This window comes from Thermobia domestica, chromosome 9 (assembly GCF_964235325.1).
Source record: "Thermobia domestica chromosome 9, izTheDome1.hap1.1, whole genome shotgun sequence".
Lineage (NCBI taxonomy): Eukaryota > Metazoa > Arthropoda > Insecta > Zygentoma > Lepismatidae > Thermobia > Thermobia domestica.
In genome coordinates, this window is record NC_137462.1 from 280221355 (window position 1) to 280240412 (window position 19058).

Here is a 19058-nt window from a genome sequence, read left to right on the forward strand (position 1 = left end):
CTCCGGTGCTTGAGATTCCTGGTTCGATCCCAGCTCGCGCAGTTTGGACTTTGTGGTGGACAAACACCGTGCTCGTGGATTTTCTCGGGGTTCTCCCGTTTCCTCCCACTTTCTTCATTTCATTCATTTCCCATCATCACCGCCTCCTTTAGCCTAACCGGCATAATCGTGGGACGTAAAACTAAAGATTTCATATCATTTTTTGTAGTTCTTACCATCAAGGCTGAGAACTGCACGGTCGAATTTTTTAGCCAAAGTAGAAGCCCAACCGGAATAGTGATGATGTCAACCGGCCCGGCTCGGTTTAACTGAGCGTACAGCTTGAGCTGGCTTGGTTGGGATTACCTATCGACTGGGCTCAATTTGAGCCAATGGCTTGAACCGGCTCGGTAAAGACGAGTTATCGACTCGGCTCGATTGGAGCCAATGGCTCGAACCAGCTCCGTTGAAACGAGTCCATAGGCTGGGTTCGAGTTAGCTTAACTAAGCCAATGGCTCGAACCGGCTCGGTTGGGGTAAGCAATCAGCTCGGTTCGGTTCGGCTCGTGTGAGCCTTCGGCTCGAGCTGGCTCGGTTGGATGAGCTGTTGGCTCGGCTCACTTCTCGGTTCGGCTCGACTAGTGAATGAGCTGTGAGCGAGCCGCTTGAGTCCTTGACAACCCTAAACCCGGGTCGAGCAGTTTTAAACATGTTTGGCTGGAGTCCCATAACTTCTAACAATTTTTGGCTCGAGCCCGAATACTTGCTCCTCCTGAACTCAAACCAAGAACCTCGTGACCGATGTCCTTGCCTCCTGAAGATTTCTTGACTACCGAGATCGACAGTTAACTAATTTTTAGTATTCCGATACAAACCGCCTATATTCCATGTTTATACATGTAAACGTGTTATAATAATATTTAGTTATAGTAGTAGTAGTATCATTGATAATTATATTGTCTATGTAGGATACTTGAAGATAGTAGTACTTGGAACTACACAAAGGATTTAGCTCGAATTGGCTCGACTCGACTGGAAACTCGATCCGAATTCGAGTCGAGTTGGGGAAAATTTTTCGAGCCGAGATCTCGAGTCGAACTCAAAGATGTCTGCTTCGAGTCGAGTGGAGTTTTAAAGAAAACTCGCTCGAACTCGCTCGAGCTCATTCCTATTGTATGCATGACGGGCATATAGAGTTCTTTCGAGGGGGATAGAACCATAAACATAATATATTTAAAAAATACTTAGTTTGACGGCTTTCTTCCCAGGGGGGGAGAGGGATGGTAGGTATCCAGCATTTCTTATAAGTACCTTATTTGAAATATGTAAAACAGTAACAAGTGGACAATACAATATACACACATCTTCTTATCTTCAGTTTTAATTGCTGATTTCAATTGCAATTAACAATTACAATTAACAATTACAAGTTTCAATTGCCAATTGCAATTAACAATTGAATGTTTCAATTGCACCCTTTGCAATTGACAATTAACAATTAAAAGTTTCAATTGCCTGGTGACCAATTAACAATTGACAAAAATTTAATTGCAAATTTTATGATTGAATTCAATTGCAATTGAAATTAATTGTCAATTACAAATTGAAATCAATTGCAATTGAAATCAATTGCAATTGATTTTCAGAGCAATTACTTTCAATTGATTGATCAATTGCAATTGATTTCAATTGATTTTGCCCAACACTGTACCACATTGACTTGACACCTAGTCTTCCTTTCCAAGCGCTGCTATCGGCTGAAGGAATTCAACTCCCTTTCGCCAAAGCTCTCTCGCTTAGCAACAGCTGAACCCTTATTGGCTGAACGTGTGGGTGTGTCGAGGGTGTGAGCTATAGTTCGCATTTTTGCCACAGATGAAGACATTTTGACAGCACTATAGCTTGTCTGGAGCTCTGTGGTATCTTTCCCTTGGCTGTGTAGGGCCAACATTTATTTCTCCATACTATATAGAGAACTTTGTCGTAGTCTTAGGACTACACTTATAGTGACTTTGTGTCATACTGTATATGGCAGGAATTGTATAATAAAAAGGTGGTAGAAAAAATCGAATCCCGTATGCTAAATTGCTCTACGTACTACCTTGTCAGGTAATTTTACAGTAAGGATATCTAATTATAGCACCAAAGCATAGGCCTGTTCACCTCTTCTTTTTAAAAGGACACAATATTATATTGATAATATAATGTAATATCTTAGCTTGAAATGAATTTTAAACAATTATAAAAGACTTGCATTTTTTGTTTGATACAAGATAAGAGTAGAGGTCTTTTCAATGACAGATAGTTTACTACAATTTTGAACAATACTCCATCTGGAGACAAACACGAAAATGAAGCACTTGTAAAACTGAATGTGTTTTGCAAATTAAAGCAGTTCAGTCAATTCCAGTGTATTGTTCTTCATAAGTGTTCTTGGCATTTTGCCGAGATTTCTTTCAGTGTCAGCTATTCTGTTTTATTTTGTGTATTTCTTCTTACATTATTTACGAGGAAGAATAAAACCGCTTAAATTCCGGTTTTGAGGCTTTGAATAATCATCTTACCAGGCACATCCAGAAAGTAAGTTTCCCACGCATCCCATAGCTAGGAAACCGTATGTTGCGCGAAGCGACTGCATGCACGTGAGAGAGTAAATTCCTAACATGGCGCATGCGCCAGCAGAACTTCCCTAATTGTCTCAGTAGCGTCGTGGCAGTGATTGAAGATTGGCGTTCCTATTCCAGCTCCCGCCGCGTGTGAAGTGCGAGCAGTGATAAAGTTTTTGAATGCACAGGGCATAGCACCGATTGAAATCCATCGTCAGCTGTATCGTTGCAAAAATGTCAATGCTGACCCTGTGCGCCTTGCTTTGTGCTCTAGGGTCAGTTGCTTTAACACAAAACTTCTTGATCAACAGGCACTCCGTGACAGTGGTGTGCAGTAAGGAGCGGAAAATCGGCAGGAACTGCTTGCTCATGCCGTTAGGCACATGGACCTGGCACAGCTAACGATGGCTTTCGATTAGTGCTATGCCCTGTGCATTCAAAGCTTTATCACTGCTCGCACTTCACACGCGGCGGGAGCTGGAATAGGAACGTCCATCTTCAACCACTGCCACGGCGCTACTGAGAGCACTAGGGAAGTTCCGCTAGTGCATATGCCATGCTAGTACCTTACTCTTTCACGTACACGTAGTCGCTTCGCGCAACATACGGTTTCCTAGCTATGGAACGCGTGGGAAATTTACTTTCTGGATGCGCCTCGTATATAGAGTTCTTAAATAAACTGCCATATAATCTGTGGCGGAACTTCAAAAAGTTTGTTTTCTACATGTTATACTGTGTTTTATTTTCATATCATTGTCAGCTGTCTTTTCTTTCTTCTAAACTTCCGATAATATACTATCCATTATTCACCTTATCTCTGTCGATGAGGAAACTAAATTACAGTGCTTCAATGGAAGCCACTAGAACAGAATTCAATGAAATTACCTTGCTTTTGACATTCTTAGTTTCATGCCATTGTCAACACATAATATGTCCAAAAAAAAATCTATACTTCACCTACGACAGAAATTAAATGATTGCGAAAAATCTAAACATAAGATATGACGAGTTTCAATCATGCTGTACAAATGATTAAAAAGAAAAGTATACATCAGAAGGATCCATAAAGGAAATTTCTAGGCGAAAAATCTTGAAAGTATATGACATTCTTTTTGATCAGTTAATCCTCTTAATATTTTAATAATTATATTTACTTAATTTGTTATTGTGTATTGTGTAGAAAAGTGATTAAAAATCAGAAAATATTTTTGTTACATTTTCTTTTTTTTTTTAGAAATAAAAAAGCATAAGTTTGAACGTGATGTCAACATCAGGAATAGTCATTATATTTTATTACTCTGGTGATATTTAACATAGAGTCTAATAACCTAATAATTCAAGCAACAAGCGTAATACATTTTCTTGACTGAAGTTTCTTTCTGAATTTAACTGCTGTTTTCGTGTTATTTCCTCCAATTTTGTTAGAGCATACCATATGATACATATTCATTCTACTCAGTGGCATATTTAGGGGGAGGGCTATCGGGCTCAAGCCCCGCCCCCGAAATAAATTTGTTATATGCACAACTTCATTAGAATTTGTCGGCACCTAAAAGGAAAAAATATAAGTGCCTATTCACATGTTGTGCATAGCACCCCCCCCCAAACAAAATCCTAAATACGCCACTGATTCTACCTATTTAAGCAGTTATGTGTTACGTATATCTTCCAACTATCATCGGAGTCTATAGCATGGTTATCTAATTCAGGTCTCAACATAGTTCAGAGTCAATGTGAGTATTTTCATTCTACATAACTTTTTTTTTTAATAAAAGAACATAAAGCATGTCTAATAAATGAACTTTAAAGTTTCGAGTATTAATTAGTAATATTTATACTCTATAAAAAGGAACTAAAATTTGTACAGTGAAATCTATCCATGTTCGTAAACCATAGTTTCCATTGAAAAGTACGTAACTTAAAGAAAATAAGTGTTTTTGAAACAAAACCAAATGCAATTATCATGTATACGTATTATTTTTGATAAATGCTGCGAATAGTGAAAACCATTTCTTCACTACAAAAATACTGTATAGAATATATTTGCCATTCTCATACTATAATTTAAGTTTTTTAAGTTCCATATACTAATTATTCAAAAAGGGTACAGTGTTTTATCTCATCCGCTATGGGAACAAATAGCCTCGCTGCTGCTGTAGACCCCCGTTGAACCATGATAATTCATTCATTCGCGTATAACGAACAATAAGTGTATAATACATCCTTATTTCTAGAAAATACTCCGAACCGCCATTGTACAGTACCTTTACCCATTTTGTCTAAGACCAACATTGAAGATGATCCTTCATTATGGATTTAAATTCATCCTACGTACACCCTGCTAATGGAAATACGAAAACTCGATATAGGGGCCGTTCAAAAATTTTGTGACCCCTAATCCAAAAAACAATTATTAGCCAAGATCGCAATCTTTTGATCCAATTTTTTTGATCACTCCTAAAATTCTTGGCCAAGATCGCAATCTTTTGATCCAATTTTTTTGATCACTCCTAAAATTCTTGTCCAAGATCGCAATCTTTTGATCCAATTTTTTTGATCACTCCTAAAATTCTTGGCCAAGATCGCAATCTTTTAATCCAATTTTTTTGATCATTCCTAAAATTTTTATTTGCAACATGGATCGTTCGTCATTTGTTAGTAGGTGCTTCAGAAAACGAAAATACTTGGAATACGTAGAGAAAACAAGAGTATCCATAGTCCATACTCCTGAGCTAGGCAAGAAAATCTATTATGAAGTGCACTGTAGAGTTTCGGAAGCTTCATGGCCCCGATCTGTTCTTACACTTCCCGACAATAGACTTGAAAACTAATAAACAATACCGTTTCTTCCTGTCATTTTGAATTAGTAAGTTTTTCTTTTTTGAATTTATTGATCTGATACATCACAATAATGCATGTTAAAGCCTTCTAAGGAATGAACAATCGAATTTTCAGCTGATCACTGCAGGTACCCAACGCAAAGAGCTAAATTTAACATTAACAGAGTAAGAATGAATTTGTTCTAACGCGATCGTTCCAAAATATAAAAGTGGCAAACTTACAATTAGCGTAATAAGTAATACATGTTTTATAGGGAAAATACAGATTACACAGAAATGGAACCAAGCTAGACAAGAGGCCAAATTTAAAGATTTTGCTCTATAAGTTTGACCGATATATATATATATATATATATATATATATATATATATATATATATATATATATATATATATATATATATATATTTCAGTTTTTAGCAGAAACCTCAACAGATTTAATTTATTTATTGGTATTTATTTTTTGAATTCTATTTTTTTTTGTATTGTTTTCAGAATGACGAGCCTCCCGAAATTACGTACTGCGTGGTGGATCAAACCGGCACTTTATCCCTCCAGGCCCTTACACCCACGCAGCCTATGCCGGATGAAGAGGAGCTTAATGCCAAATTTGCAGAGCTTGTGGTATGTAATTTTGGTTTTCAACTTCGTTATTAATGTATGATATTTAGCATTAGTTATAATGGATACTGAAATTAGATGTTGATCGTAACAAGCACATAATATTGTAAAGACTGAATAGGTCTACTCACTTCTAATGCCTCAAGGCGTGTAAGATTAGCAAGACATTCCAGATGAGTGTGAAATGGATATTGCTTTCATGAGGTGACGAAGAGATAACAGATAACTTTTATGTTATTCGCATTCTTATCATTAAACATTGTCCTAATTCTTGAAAAGAGCTATACATGAGCTTTCGGCTCTCGTTTCTGCCTTGATCAAGAAGGTAAAAATAATAAAAGCCTAAAGAAAATGGGAACAAACTAAAATACTTGGAAGGAGCACTGCTTAGATGATATATTGTTAGAAGTAAACGGAGCCATGAGGAACAGCGAACATCCTTCGATAGGTATGCAATCGATTCTGCCCAGTCAATTCATTTTTATTTAATTTTCTCTTTCTTCTTTCTTCATTCTCTTTTCATTAACCGTGGTCAAGGTCTCAGGAAGTAAATATGTGTATAATGTATATATAATTAGAAAAAAATACAATAATTAGCAAGATACGTAAGAAAATTATTAGCGCAATTCCTGTGCATTCTGTAAATTCTGTTTGCTTTTGTAAAACGAATTTAGAAAAATGCGTACGTAGAAAGGCAAAAGTTTTTAGAATCTACTTGATATGTCGCTGCAGTACATTATAGATAATTAATAACAAAGGCTTGTCACTACCACTCTGTAAATTTTTTGTGGTACAATTTTACATTTCGAACTCTATCTTACTTTATCAAAAGGCATAAAATAAGTTATAAAATTGTTGAATAAAATGTTTATCATGCTAAAGCGACAAACGAACCATACATATTCCTAGTAAATTGTGTTTTAGACTATTTACAGGTTAATAAAATAGAACAAGATACAAACTTTCTTTCATTACATTTCAAAGAGTAGCTAAAATAACTAAATGAAATATTTAATATTACTTTATGTCGATTAGACCAAAATTAACTTTTTAAAAAAAAAAAAAAAGAAAGAAGAAAAACATTAAATAGGGACACAAAAGAACAACTAAAAATGGTGCATTTACGGAATTCAACTTAGCATCTCTTGACTGTCATAACTGTTCGTTGTGAAGTATAGCTTCTGTTGATTTGAATATTTAGAAACCAATTTGAGTAATCTATGTAAAATAATAATAATAATAATAATATAAGCGTAACATTTTCTATCATTTTTAAAAATAAAGATAACAAGAGAATCGGTCTGTATTTTTTTATATTCATATTTTCCTTTTTTATAATGCTTTTATTAGGGTACTTTTCTATTAGAGTCAACTCTTGAGATCTTTAATATCACTCACTTCCATAGTATACAGATACGAAAATACAATATTTTCACGTAATTTTTACTCTAGCCTATCCTTTTATTGTAAAATTAATTAAGTTACTATAGATGTATTTAGATATGGGTGTGCAACGGCAATTAATTAAGGATTACTCCAATAGATGGCACAACGGTGCTTCGAGACTATATATGTGACGCCTTGAACGGCATCTTTTTGTTACTCTTGGTCCTTTACAACGAAAGTATGATGCATAGATTATTGCAGTGATTTATTGAATTATGTCATGAAAGTAAACATAAATAGTAAACAAGGAAAATATCAAATAGCTTGAGTCATAGAGAATCAAGGAGAAATACCATCGAAATCTAAAATCGTTGAAACAGAATACTCACTTTAACGTTGAAAAACTTGTCAAAACCAGCGCTATTTGAACATTTGTTATGTAAATATCAACAGACCATCATCGTTTTCGCAATCTCTGATTATTACATAACACTTGATTTAAATGCTGGTTCAAACTTTTCAAAAATCCTGTTACATCAGTTTTTCCTATTCAAAACCAACCTGAAATAATTTCATATAATTACCCTTGGACTCTTTAATTGTAAAAGTATTGGCTTTGAAATCAAAACAAGAACAAAAGAGAGAAACAAACCAAAAACATCACAGTTTAAATTTTTACCATCATCATTGTATACATGTACAATCGGCTGAAAACACTAGAATCAAACGGCGAGCTTATCTAATTTATAATGTTTTGTGCAGAAGGTTTAGGCTTTAACTTTGCGTTAGTTATCTTATAGAAAACTTGCAACATACATCATATTATGGACAAATTTGCAATTCATAGTATTAGATCTGCGTCACACAAATATAAACAATGGCTATCTTCCGTTCCTGCTTATTTCCCTCTTCTGATCAAGTGCTTCGATATAGGTAGCATGGCTGACCAAATATTGACGCCTTTTGCGCACACCTACCTTACTTAGGGGAAACTTCTATCCCATATACTGTTTAAAGAATATATGAGAATTGTAATGAGTTTGAGATACAATAATAGTATCTGAAGCGAAGATTTGCAAGTTCAAATCCTGGTAGCACACATTGATAAATGAACACCATATGAATGATTTTTTTTAAATACACTCTACTCTAGCTCTCCCTCATTATTTCAGTGTTGTTTAACCACGTGTACAAGGTGTTACGAAAATTTGTAACAATATTTTGGGAAGATTGCTCACATCAAAATAATAATAATAAAAAAAAGTTCATATGGACCTTGACATTTCAAATGACATTTCAATGGACCTTAACAACCAGCGTTGCCAGACTCACAGATCGGAATTATTCCAAAACCTGATCGAAATTATGCTAGATTCAGTCAAATTATGCTAGATCCTGATACTTACTAATTCAGGAGTTTTTCAAGAAAAAATCTCTAAAATTAAAATAACTCAGGATGTAGAAAAAAGTATCTTTTTTCCTTTTCTTTTGTTCCTAATTCAAACAAAAAAGTGATTCAAGTTCCAAAACAAACATTAAAAGTTCTGGAAACTAGAGGTTTTTTGTACCTTCTGATTTTTTTTATTATTTTTTGACTATGGCTGTTTTTCTTGTGATGCATAAATTTCATTCACACTTAAAAAACTAGTTTTCTAATTCATTTTCAGAAACATTAAATTGTTTTTACTCTCACGCCCGTTCTCTAAGGCATCGGTAAAGGGATGACCTCCTGCCGTTTTGAACTTGCTTCGAACAATAAGACTACTTGTATGGTTTACCGACTGTATGAATCAATGGAAGAGGATACATTTCTGCTGCTCTTTTTCTTCCCACGACCAACTTCTTTCTCATCTCCAGGTTTTACGGCGTTTGATAAACTTGCTGAAATTATGCTAGATTTGGGCACGATGCTAAAAGCAAGATGCTAGATGCTAAAGACATGCAAATTATGCTAGATCTGGCACCGCTGTTAACAATTGACATTTCATAGTTTCGCAGTTATAGGGTGCCGAAAACACGTGAAAAAATAAACTTTAAAGATGCATAGTTCCACTACTATAGAACTGATCGTAGTCGGGTTAAGACATCACTCAGGAACTAGAATGTGAACTATCCAAATATCCATTTTTCAGAACCCCCGGTACTTGCACAATCATTTTCAGAGAGGCTTTTTGGGAGTACTTGATCACTTTCCACCTACCTCTCTAAAAATTGATGTACAAGTACTGGAGCATTCTTAAACATGGATATTTGGATAGTTCACATACCAATTCCTCAGTGATGTCTTGACCCGACTACGATAGGTCCCATAGTACTGGAGCTATGAACTTCTAAAGTTCACTTGCTTTACGTTTTCGGCACCATGTAACTCTGAAACTATTCACTTTTGAGCACAGGTCCATATGATTTTTTTTTCTTTCTTATTTTGATGAGAGGGATCTGTTCCCAAAATATTGTGAATACTTTTGTAACACACTGTGTACTGTTCACCAGTAGTCGGGGTTAGTAGACGTAATCTTTATATGTGAGGTTTTCGTAAGTTTTAATCCATTTGGAAACAGCTATGATTCGGTTCTCACTTAAAATGAAGATTTCGTTCCAGTCAGTTGCTGAATAAGGGCGTGGAGGAGATATGGAGGTTTAGTAGTTGAACATTCAGGTAAAGGGTCGTCGATTTGATCCTATAAGTTTGTGGAAGACATCATTGGTGTGAGTTTCTCTAGTTTTCTGTTTATTCCCACAATCTTCATTTCATATGGATTCTCATAATTATACACTAGCATTAGTTTTATTCAACTTACCTAAGACACTGACCAAAGCTTAAAACCCACTTTATTTTAAATTATACTTAATCTTTTTTTTTTTTTTTGGTTGAGAATCTTTTGTTAAAATAATCAATCCAAAGCCATGAATAGTCTTATTACCTAAGACGTTAAAGATATCATCGAATATCAAAGCTGATTAAACTGAAAGAGTATAACTGCAGGATTTCCTTTTATTTTAAAAATTAAACAAAATTGAACATTTTAAAATATATGCAATGGTGTTGTTCAAATTTTTTAATAACCAGTTATATATAATATATAATATGAGAGAGAGAAAACAGATAGATATAACTCTCTTACGAAGCAAACCATACAAATTAGACAAAAGCAGATTTTTCACTGAATACCACAAGTAACAAGTAGAGACCTACAGAGCATCTTAATACAAGGTGGTGTGACGAAAATAGGTAACACTGCGAATATCTTGGAAAGGAATTGAACAAAATAGATGGTTGTCAAAAAGTATTGGAAAGACCTTAATCCAGCAATGGATCAACAATTATTGATAATGGTATGTATGCGTTTAAAATATAAATAACCCTCACCACTACTCATATGATCCCAGTTTTCATTCTTGATATCTGAGCATTTGAGATTAAGAAATAAACGCTTATACCTTGTTCTGAGAAATCATATGTTTAATTCTGTAGGTGTAAGAATTTCTAAAAACAAAGATAGTTAAACTAAGATTTACTTGTTCCTGAGTATAACCGGGTAAAATTTACTCTTACGTCTGGGTATAACAAACGGTTCTGCGAGCTTGTAATATTTTAACAACCGGTTCTAGCGAACCGATGCATAGCACCACTGAACATATGAATGAGAAAGATGAACTGTAATAGGTAGTACAGTATTAGAAAATAACTTTTTTTAAATGTTTTTCTAACTGTATTGTTGTTTGGTATGATACCTAAAATTACTGATTGAAACATATTGTTATTCCAATGTTTTCTGTTTTCTAAAAGTTTGAAAGCATGTCTATTTTTATTTTCTTGCAGGAGGAGTTGGATCTCACGGCTCCAAACAAAGCGGCCATGTTGAGTTTGCCTTCAGAGAAGAAATGGCAAATATATTGTAACAGAAAAAAGGTATTGAATTAAAATTTTCGTCTTTAAAGTAGAAATTAAACATGAAACTACATTATAAAAGGTGCATATATTTAACAGTCATTGTAATAATGCAATGATTGACTTTAAAGTTCTCGAATTACCCACAATACAAGCCGAATATTAGATTTGCTACTGGTAGTACATATTCTAGTAAGGCCCCATCCCAAATTTTGCGCTAACTTCTTTTTCTTCCATTCAGATATTGAATTCTGTAGTGGAGAAAGATAAGAATTTTCTGAAAAATGGATAAAGTGAGCAAACATGGGCGTAATCTAATACTTACCGGAAAAGGGCATGATGGGGAGGACATAAAAAAGGACATGATGGAAATATTAGGGAATAATGCTCCATTCTATTCCATTGTGAAAAGTGAGTGGAAAAATTCAAGGGGAAACACCAGTGTTAAGGATGTCTCACGTAGGGGAAGGCACTAACTACCACTACGAAGGAAAACATCACAATAGTCAAGAATCTTTTCGTAACAGATACAGAAGTGACATCGCAAAGAAAGTTGGTATGTTCCACGAAGGAGTTGAATACATTTTATCAGTAGTGCTGGATATGCGCAAGGTGGGTCCCGAAAATATTGACTGTTGAAAATAAAGCGACACACACGTCATATCTGCTGCAAACTTTACTCTTGAGGCAGATACTGTGACAATTCTCGAACGTTTTCTTATAATGGAGAAAGCAAGGGGTCCAGCCAGTCCAAGATGGAGTCAAAACAGTACCTCTCCGCATTCCTCCACCCTTAAGAAGTCCGTCATCAACTGGTAAGGTAATGGTCTGGTTTCTGGAATATGAGGGATATTGCCTTGGCTGAGTACCTCAAAAACAGTGAAACAATAAATGGTGTGTATTATTGTGTGTTCTCCAATTAAAACGTTCGAGGGAGGCCATCACGGCGAAACGTCCTGGAATGTTGCACAAACTTGTTCTGAAACGCACTGAGGTACAGATCCATTATTGCAATCTGTGGCTTCGAACTACGTATCTACCTTCTATATTCACCAGATTTAGCTCCCTCAGGTTTTTATCAGTTTCCAAAGCCCATAAGCACTTCACTGGAACACACTTCCCACCGGATATTATTTATTTATTTATTTATTTATTTGTTTGTCACCTATAACAGGACGGCTGTCCCAATTACAATAGGCTTACAGGAATTAAGTTATATTCAAATACTTATATACATGTACAATAATAAGAGTAAACATAAAAATAAAATAAAACTAAAAGAGAGAGGAAAAATAGAAAGAAAGACGAGCAAATAAAAATAAAATAAAATAAAATAAAATAAAGAAGGGTATACATTGATTGGCATTGGTGTAAAGAAAAACAAAAACAATGTTACATCTATAACGTAACGGAAAACAAGAATTAAGTATACAATGTTCGAATAATCATCTGACGCATTACTTGTCTGATATCTGTTTCAACAATTGCAAATATAAAGGATATAATAGAGAAAAATTATACAATATATACAATATTTTAATAATCATCTGACACACCTCTTATCTAATGTTTGTTTTAATAATTTCAAATATAAAGTATATGGCAAAGAAAGATCAATCTCTGGACTTTCCTTAGATACATTATTATAATTTCGACAAATTCGAATTAGGGGGGAATTCATATGCATAGAAGTTCTAGATTTTACAGTATAAAATAGCGTTCTAGTCCGTAAGTTCATTTTGGCAGTATTAAAACTTAACATACTTATGCATTCATGATTATCTATAATGCCATTCACCAATTTAAATAAAAAAATCAATTGAGATATTTCTCTTCGTGTAGTTAATGGCGAATATTTAAAAATGTCTAATAATTTGCTGTAAGAAACTCTCATGTCATAGGAATTCACCCTGTATATTTTAAAATACAAATATCGTAAAAACTTCTTTTGTATTTTTTCAATATTTCTTTCCTGTTGTTTATAGTAAGGAGTCCATACTATTGACGCATACTCTAACTTGCTACGTACTAAGCTATTAAACAAAACCGTACAAGCTCTTATGTTAGTAAATTCATTTGTATTTCTAATTAAAAATCCTAAAGATTTGTATGCCTCATTAATCATTTTATGTATATGCTGGTTAAAGCATAGTTTAGAATCTATAAGGACGCCTAAATCATTTACATGTCTAACTCTTTGTATTATAATGTTATTCATAGAGTAATTGGAATTAGGTAGGGTTACCTTTCTCGAGAACGTTATTACCAAACATTTATTTATATTAAAAGGCAATTTATTGTCAATACTCCATCTGTAACAGCTATCTAAATCCATTTGTAACTTGATTACATCATCGTTGTTCTTTATTCCTTTATACAATTTCATGTCGTCTGCATACAACAAACATTTGGAGTATTTTATAACTCGAGGCAAATCATTGATAAACAACAGAAAAAGTAATGGTCCAAGATTTGAGCCTTGTGGTACACCCGATAAGACTCTATACTGTGACGAACTTAACTGATTATATAATACATACTGTACGCGATGTTTAAGATACGATACCACTAATGTCAATAATTTGTATGAAAATCCAAAGGAAGATAATTTTCGTAGTAACATATCATGATTGAGTCGGTCGAAAGCTTTTGCAAAATCCGTATATATGGTATCAACCATAAAATTATTATTTATGGAATCTGAGATGTTTTGGATAAATGTAATTAAGTTGGTCACAGTTGAACGTCCTGGATAAAATCCTTGTTGATATATGGATATGTATGATTTAACATGATTAAAAATTACATTATGGTTACAGTGGAGTACTTTTTTAACATGTATGATGAAAAATACTACCAGGAAGGGATCATGGACCTTCATCAACACTGGCAAAAGTTTGTAGCGCTGAAAGAGGGTTACATAGTAAAATAGCTATGAACGACTAAACTCCGGACGACCCTTCCGTGGTAGTCCTACAACTTTTTAGTCACTCCTCGTATTTATAAACTACGCAGAAAACCTGATAAAATATTTCACGGAGGAGTAGGACAAGGAAGTGCAATCTTAAGTGAACTTTACGCAATGTATCTAGGACAAAAGCAGAAAGAAAGAGAATTTGGCGATGTTTCAAGTTGTCTTTGGAAGGTCAATTTTGATTGGCAATGGTTCTTTTGTTGGAACTGAGCTATTCACAGTTTTTGAAGGTCAATTTTACTGCATTTTTAAAGTTTAGTATGGAGCAATTTAAAGGTTATTTTATGTTGCAGAAAATAAGACAATAAAAGTATGAAATAAAAAAAAAAATCAGATTGTACTGCGAGAGAAATTTTGTGGTATTGGTAGCTCACTTTTTGTAGCTAAAGCAGGTTAGTATGATACTCCAGTTTGGTCATGTGACCAGTTTTTAAAGGTTTTTCTATTTATTTATTTATTTATTTATTTATTTATTTATTTATTTATTTATTTATTTATTTATTTATTTGACTTATGCTTCAATTAAGACTCTCTTTCGTCAAAATATGGGATTTGTAAGTGTCTGGTACATTTCTTTCTATGATTGTTAAGGAACTATCAGTGTCAACGAAATATTTGTACTTTATTTAATATTAAAAACATAAAAAATTAGAAGCTATTAATTTCGTAGATTTTATACAAGAAGTATTATATAATCTTATTTATGAGTCAATATTGTCTTCGATCACATGACTACCTTATATGTTTGTGCTTTTGATATAGATGTAAGGACATTTTGCTTACTGTAACGGATTTAGTTTTAGCATTAGTAGTAAAATATGTGGCTTGTAAGTGTAAGTACTAGAGAAATATTTACTTCTATTTCTAAAATTTTTAAATTACGAGGACCATTCGGAAACTAACCTCCGATTGGTTAAAAAAGAAACACTAAAGTAAATAAGAATTTATTATATACATCTCAAAATTACTTCTTTCCTCTATTTTCCAACATAGTTTCCATAAACATTCAAGTATTTATCATGTCTCTGCACTAGCTTAGAAATTCCATCAGCATAAAAATCTCCCGCCTGTGCCTTGAGCTAGCCTGTGACCGCATCTTTCAGCTCCTCATCACCACCAAAACGTTGAGATCCTGGAAATTCATCGGAGAGCTCCGAGATTGTGAAACGTCGATTTTTACGAACTTTTCCGTCAATTTTCTAAACGAGTTCATGAGTGACCGCTGATGACCTGCCACTCCTCTCTTGGCGTGTATTCTTTGGTTTGCCATAAGTATTCTTATATTCATTGCAACACACAAATATTGTAGTCCCAGCTCGATTAAACTTCCTTTAATAACCAGCAAAATTTACTACGATAATTGCTTTAACAAATAAACTATTTTTATTCCTTTTAAACTTTGTATTTCCTTAATACTTACCATTCATTTCACAGAAATTAAAAATACACTTCCATTAACTATGGCTTTCTCACTTATTGTATCTTTAATAGCACAAAGAAAACAAGTTTAAACAAGTCTGGCCACAACATTTGTTATCGTAAGGTACGGACTATTATCCTTGTTGCCTAAAACTAAATTTACATAAACATTATCATTGCACCACTTCTTATAAGAAAATGAATATAAGTTGCATTTTTAGAATAATTCCTCCAATAGGTAATTCTTTAGAAAATGAATATAAGTTGCATTTTTAGAATAATTCCTCCAATAGGTAATTCTTTAGAAAATTAATATAAGTTGCATTTTTAGAATAATTCCTCCAATAGGTAATTCTTTAGAAAATGAATATAAGTTGCATTTTTAGAATAATTCCTCCAATAGGTAATTCTTTAGAAAATGAATATAAGTTGCATTTTTAGAATAATTCCTCCAATAGGTAATTCTTTAGAAAATGAATATAAGTTGCATTTTTAGAATAATTCCTCCAATAGGTAATTCTTTAGAAAATGAATATAAGTTGCATTTTTAGAATAATTCCTCCAATAGGTAATTCTTTAGAAAATGAATATAAGTTGCATTTTTAGAATAATTCCTCCAATAGGTAATTCTTTAGAAAATTAATATAAGTTGCATTTTTAGAATAATTCCTCCAATAGGTAATTCTTTAGAAAATTAATATAAGTTGCATTTTTAGAATAATTCCTCCAATAGGTAATTCTTTACCTGATTAAAAAATGGGAATTTACTGATACCAATAGAGCACCTCACAGTTTTACTTTATGGTAATTTAGTATATGAAGGGCTAGAAGGAAAACATAGCAGGTGACAAATGCATGTTTTAAGATACTGAAAGTTTGAGTGTGGATATGTGAAAAAAAAATAACATTTTAAATATTTAGTAGCAAATATAATTCATATAGATGTTTACTATTATAATATAACTGCAATCTTATTTTTTTTTTTTTTTTTCTGGAAGCGCGGCAAACTATTCAACTCAAAAGTAGCTCAATTGTCACTTACCATGTTTTCCTCCTACATATATGAGAGGAAACATAGATACGTCATAATTGTGTCAAAACCTTTGTCTTGCACAAGGCTTTCAATAATATGTTTCTTGATCCCGTTATTTAAAATTTGGGATTTGTCTTTACTTACCCCCTCTGATGGTGCCGCTTGCCGAATTTTGTTATTCAAAATATTATCTCCTCTTCTCATGGAATGTGACCTTTGTCTTTTTTTCTCAAATATTAATTGTTTTTGAGTGAAATTATTGACTTAAGAATTATGGGGCACTGAAATATATAGTAACGAAGTATAAAGATGAGTTTCTCGTGTTAGGTTTAATATGACGTCTGTATCGAATAAACAGGTATATCTAAATATTTATTAATGATTTCAGTAAGTATATTCATGCAAAAACTGAAATGTATTAAATTGATTATTCGTAACTGTTACAAATACCAAATAAATATAGGAGTAAAATTTAAACTGTAGTTCTAAATTGTAGTATTAGTGTAAATTAGATATGCTAGTCTGTCCAGCGCGATTTTCTTTAAAGATTGTTTTAAATTCATTTCTGTTTTCAATTTCAGGACCAGGAGGGTGCTTTCACGGATCTTTCTCGCTTACCGGAGCATTATATAGAACGTGTCCATGCATTGGCGATGGTACGTAATTACTAGCAGCTGATATGTTTATAACTATGTTTATATGAGAAGTATTAGCAGTAGTTCTGCATTTGGAATGTGCTAAGTTTATAATTGTTACACATAATTCTTAAGAAAACTTAGTTTGTATTGTAAATGAAAGAGTAGGAGATAATGTTGTTCTGTTCCTCGTCGTATGATTTCTAATGCTAATGAAGTTTAGTGTTTAGGAGAAAATGCAATTTACTTTATTGTTACATCATACAACAATACTTTTCATTCAAGATAAACATGAACTTAGCAATAGTTGTGGATACAACCTGAATGAGCCCACATTACAGTGGAAGCATTATGTAAGTTAACATAGTAGTATTATCTACAGCCTCAAGTTGGTTTTACAAGATGTTTATTACATCATTTTTATCAACAATAAACATGGTCACCCAGATATAGATCTTTCCAACTGTTCTCCACAACTATTCATCTTGAGCAATTCTGTTTTCATGTTTTTCCGTAGTGTTATTTGATTATTACATAATACGAGGGGTGATAAAGGTTATAAAAACCTATTATGGCTTAATGTGTAAGACATGGCTGGAAGATCAATACATCTGATGATAGAGGGCGCTTAACACTAATTCTCGATGTAATCACAATTTTTGTTCAATCACTTATCAAAACTGTAGATTAAGTTTTTTCATACCATGTACATAGAGACCGCGTTAAATTGTCGTAGTCACCGTGAGGCAGTGGTTTTCGCATAATCACATGCCAGATAATGGTGGCCAGTCATTTTTTGCTGTAGAGAAGGGAAAAGACGAAAGTCACTGGGAGCTAGATCAGGGCTGTAGAATGGGTACTCGAATCGTTCCAAGCGCAAACGTCAGTGGTTAAGGTACTGGGTTTACCAATTTGTCCAGAGTTGTCATTAACATTATTGGCCCGTTTTTCATTGAAGGCACGACACCACTTGCCTACATATTGCTTTGCAATTTAGCCCTTTCCATACAGTTTCACAATCTGCCTATGAATATCAACAGATGTAGTGTTTTTGGCCCACAGGAACAGCACCACTGACCTCACTTCTACTTATGATCAATTTTCCAGACGAGTAATCATTTTTAATGTCCCCTTCTCAGGTATACATGATTAGAACCCGAAGTCTTCAAGCCTGCACCAAGACAAACATATAATGTAGAAATAAATTTTCTTTAAGTTACGGTTCTATGCTTTGTAACCTTTTTTTCGATCATCCCTCGTATAAATAAATACTGGAAGAGATTGTTTCTTTTGTTACTAAATGAAATACCCACACTTCAAACCTAAAAACAAATAAATTCAATGGAAAATATTTAAAATGAACCTTTTAGCTTCTGAGAAATTAATCGCTACGATTTTGAACGCACTGTAGTTCCGGAACATCCCAAAGTCGACACTTAGCAAAATATATCTTTCTCACATCCGTAAACCATAGAAAAACCCGATTCTATGCAACCAAAAAATTTGAACAAAAATAAGGTAGCTACTTAACAACTCTTTACTCGTTTCGCTTGAACACTATTACCCAACTCGCCGAAATCTAACTATGGAAAATGGTTTATTACTATATTTGGGAGTCCAGCGAGACATTGGTGAAGATTTCATTGAAATTATTCTTTTAATTTTCCAGATAA

General features: G+C 33.6%; 1 protein-coding gene across 6 annotated transcripts in view; it reads left to right on the plus strand.

The window, feature by feature from the left end:
- Positions 1-19058, plus strand: part of DAAM (disheveled-associated activator of morphogenesis-like protein) — a 254175-nt gene that overhangs the window by 169515 nt on the left and 65602 nt on the right. For all 6 annotated transcript variants that reach the window (XM_081726067.1, XM_081726068.1, XM_081726069.1 and 3 more), the window contains 3 exons: positions 5921-6049; positions 11256-11345; positions 17332-17406. In XM_081726067.1, coding sequence (XP_081582193.1) covers positions 5921-6049; positions 11256-11345; positions 17332-17406 — 294 coding nt within the window. The remainder of the gene's footprint in view (positions 1-5920; positions 6050-11255; positions 11346-17331; positions 17407-19058) is intronic.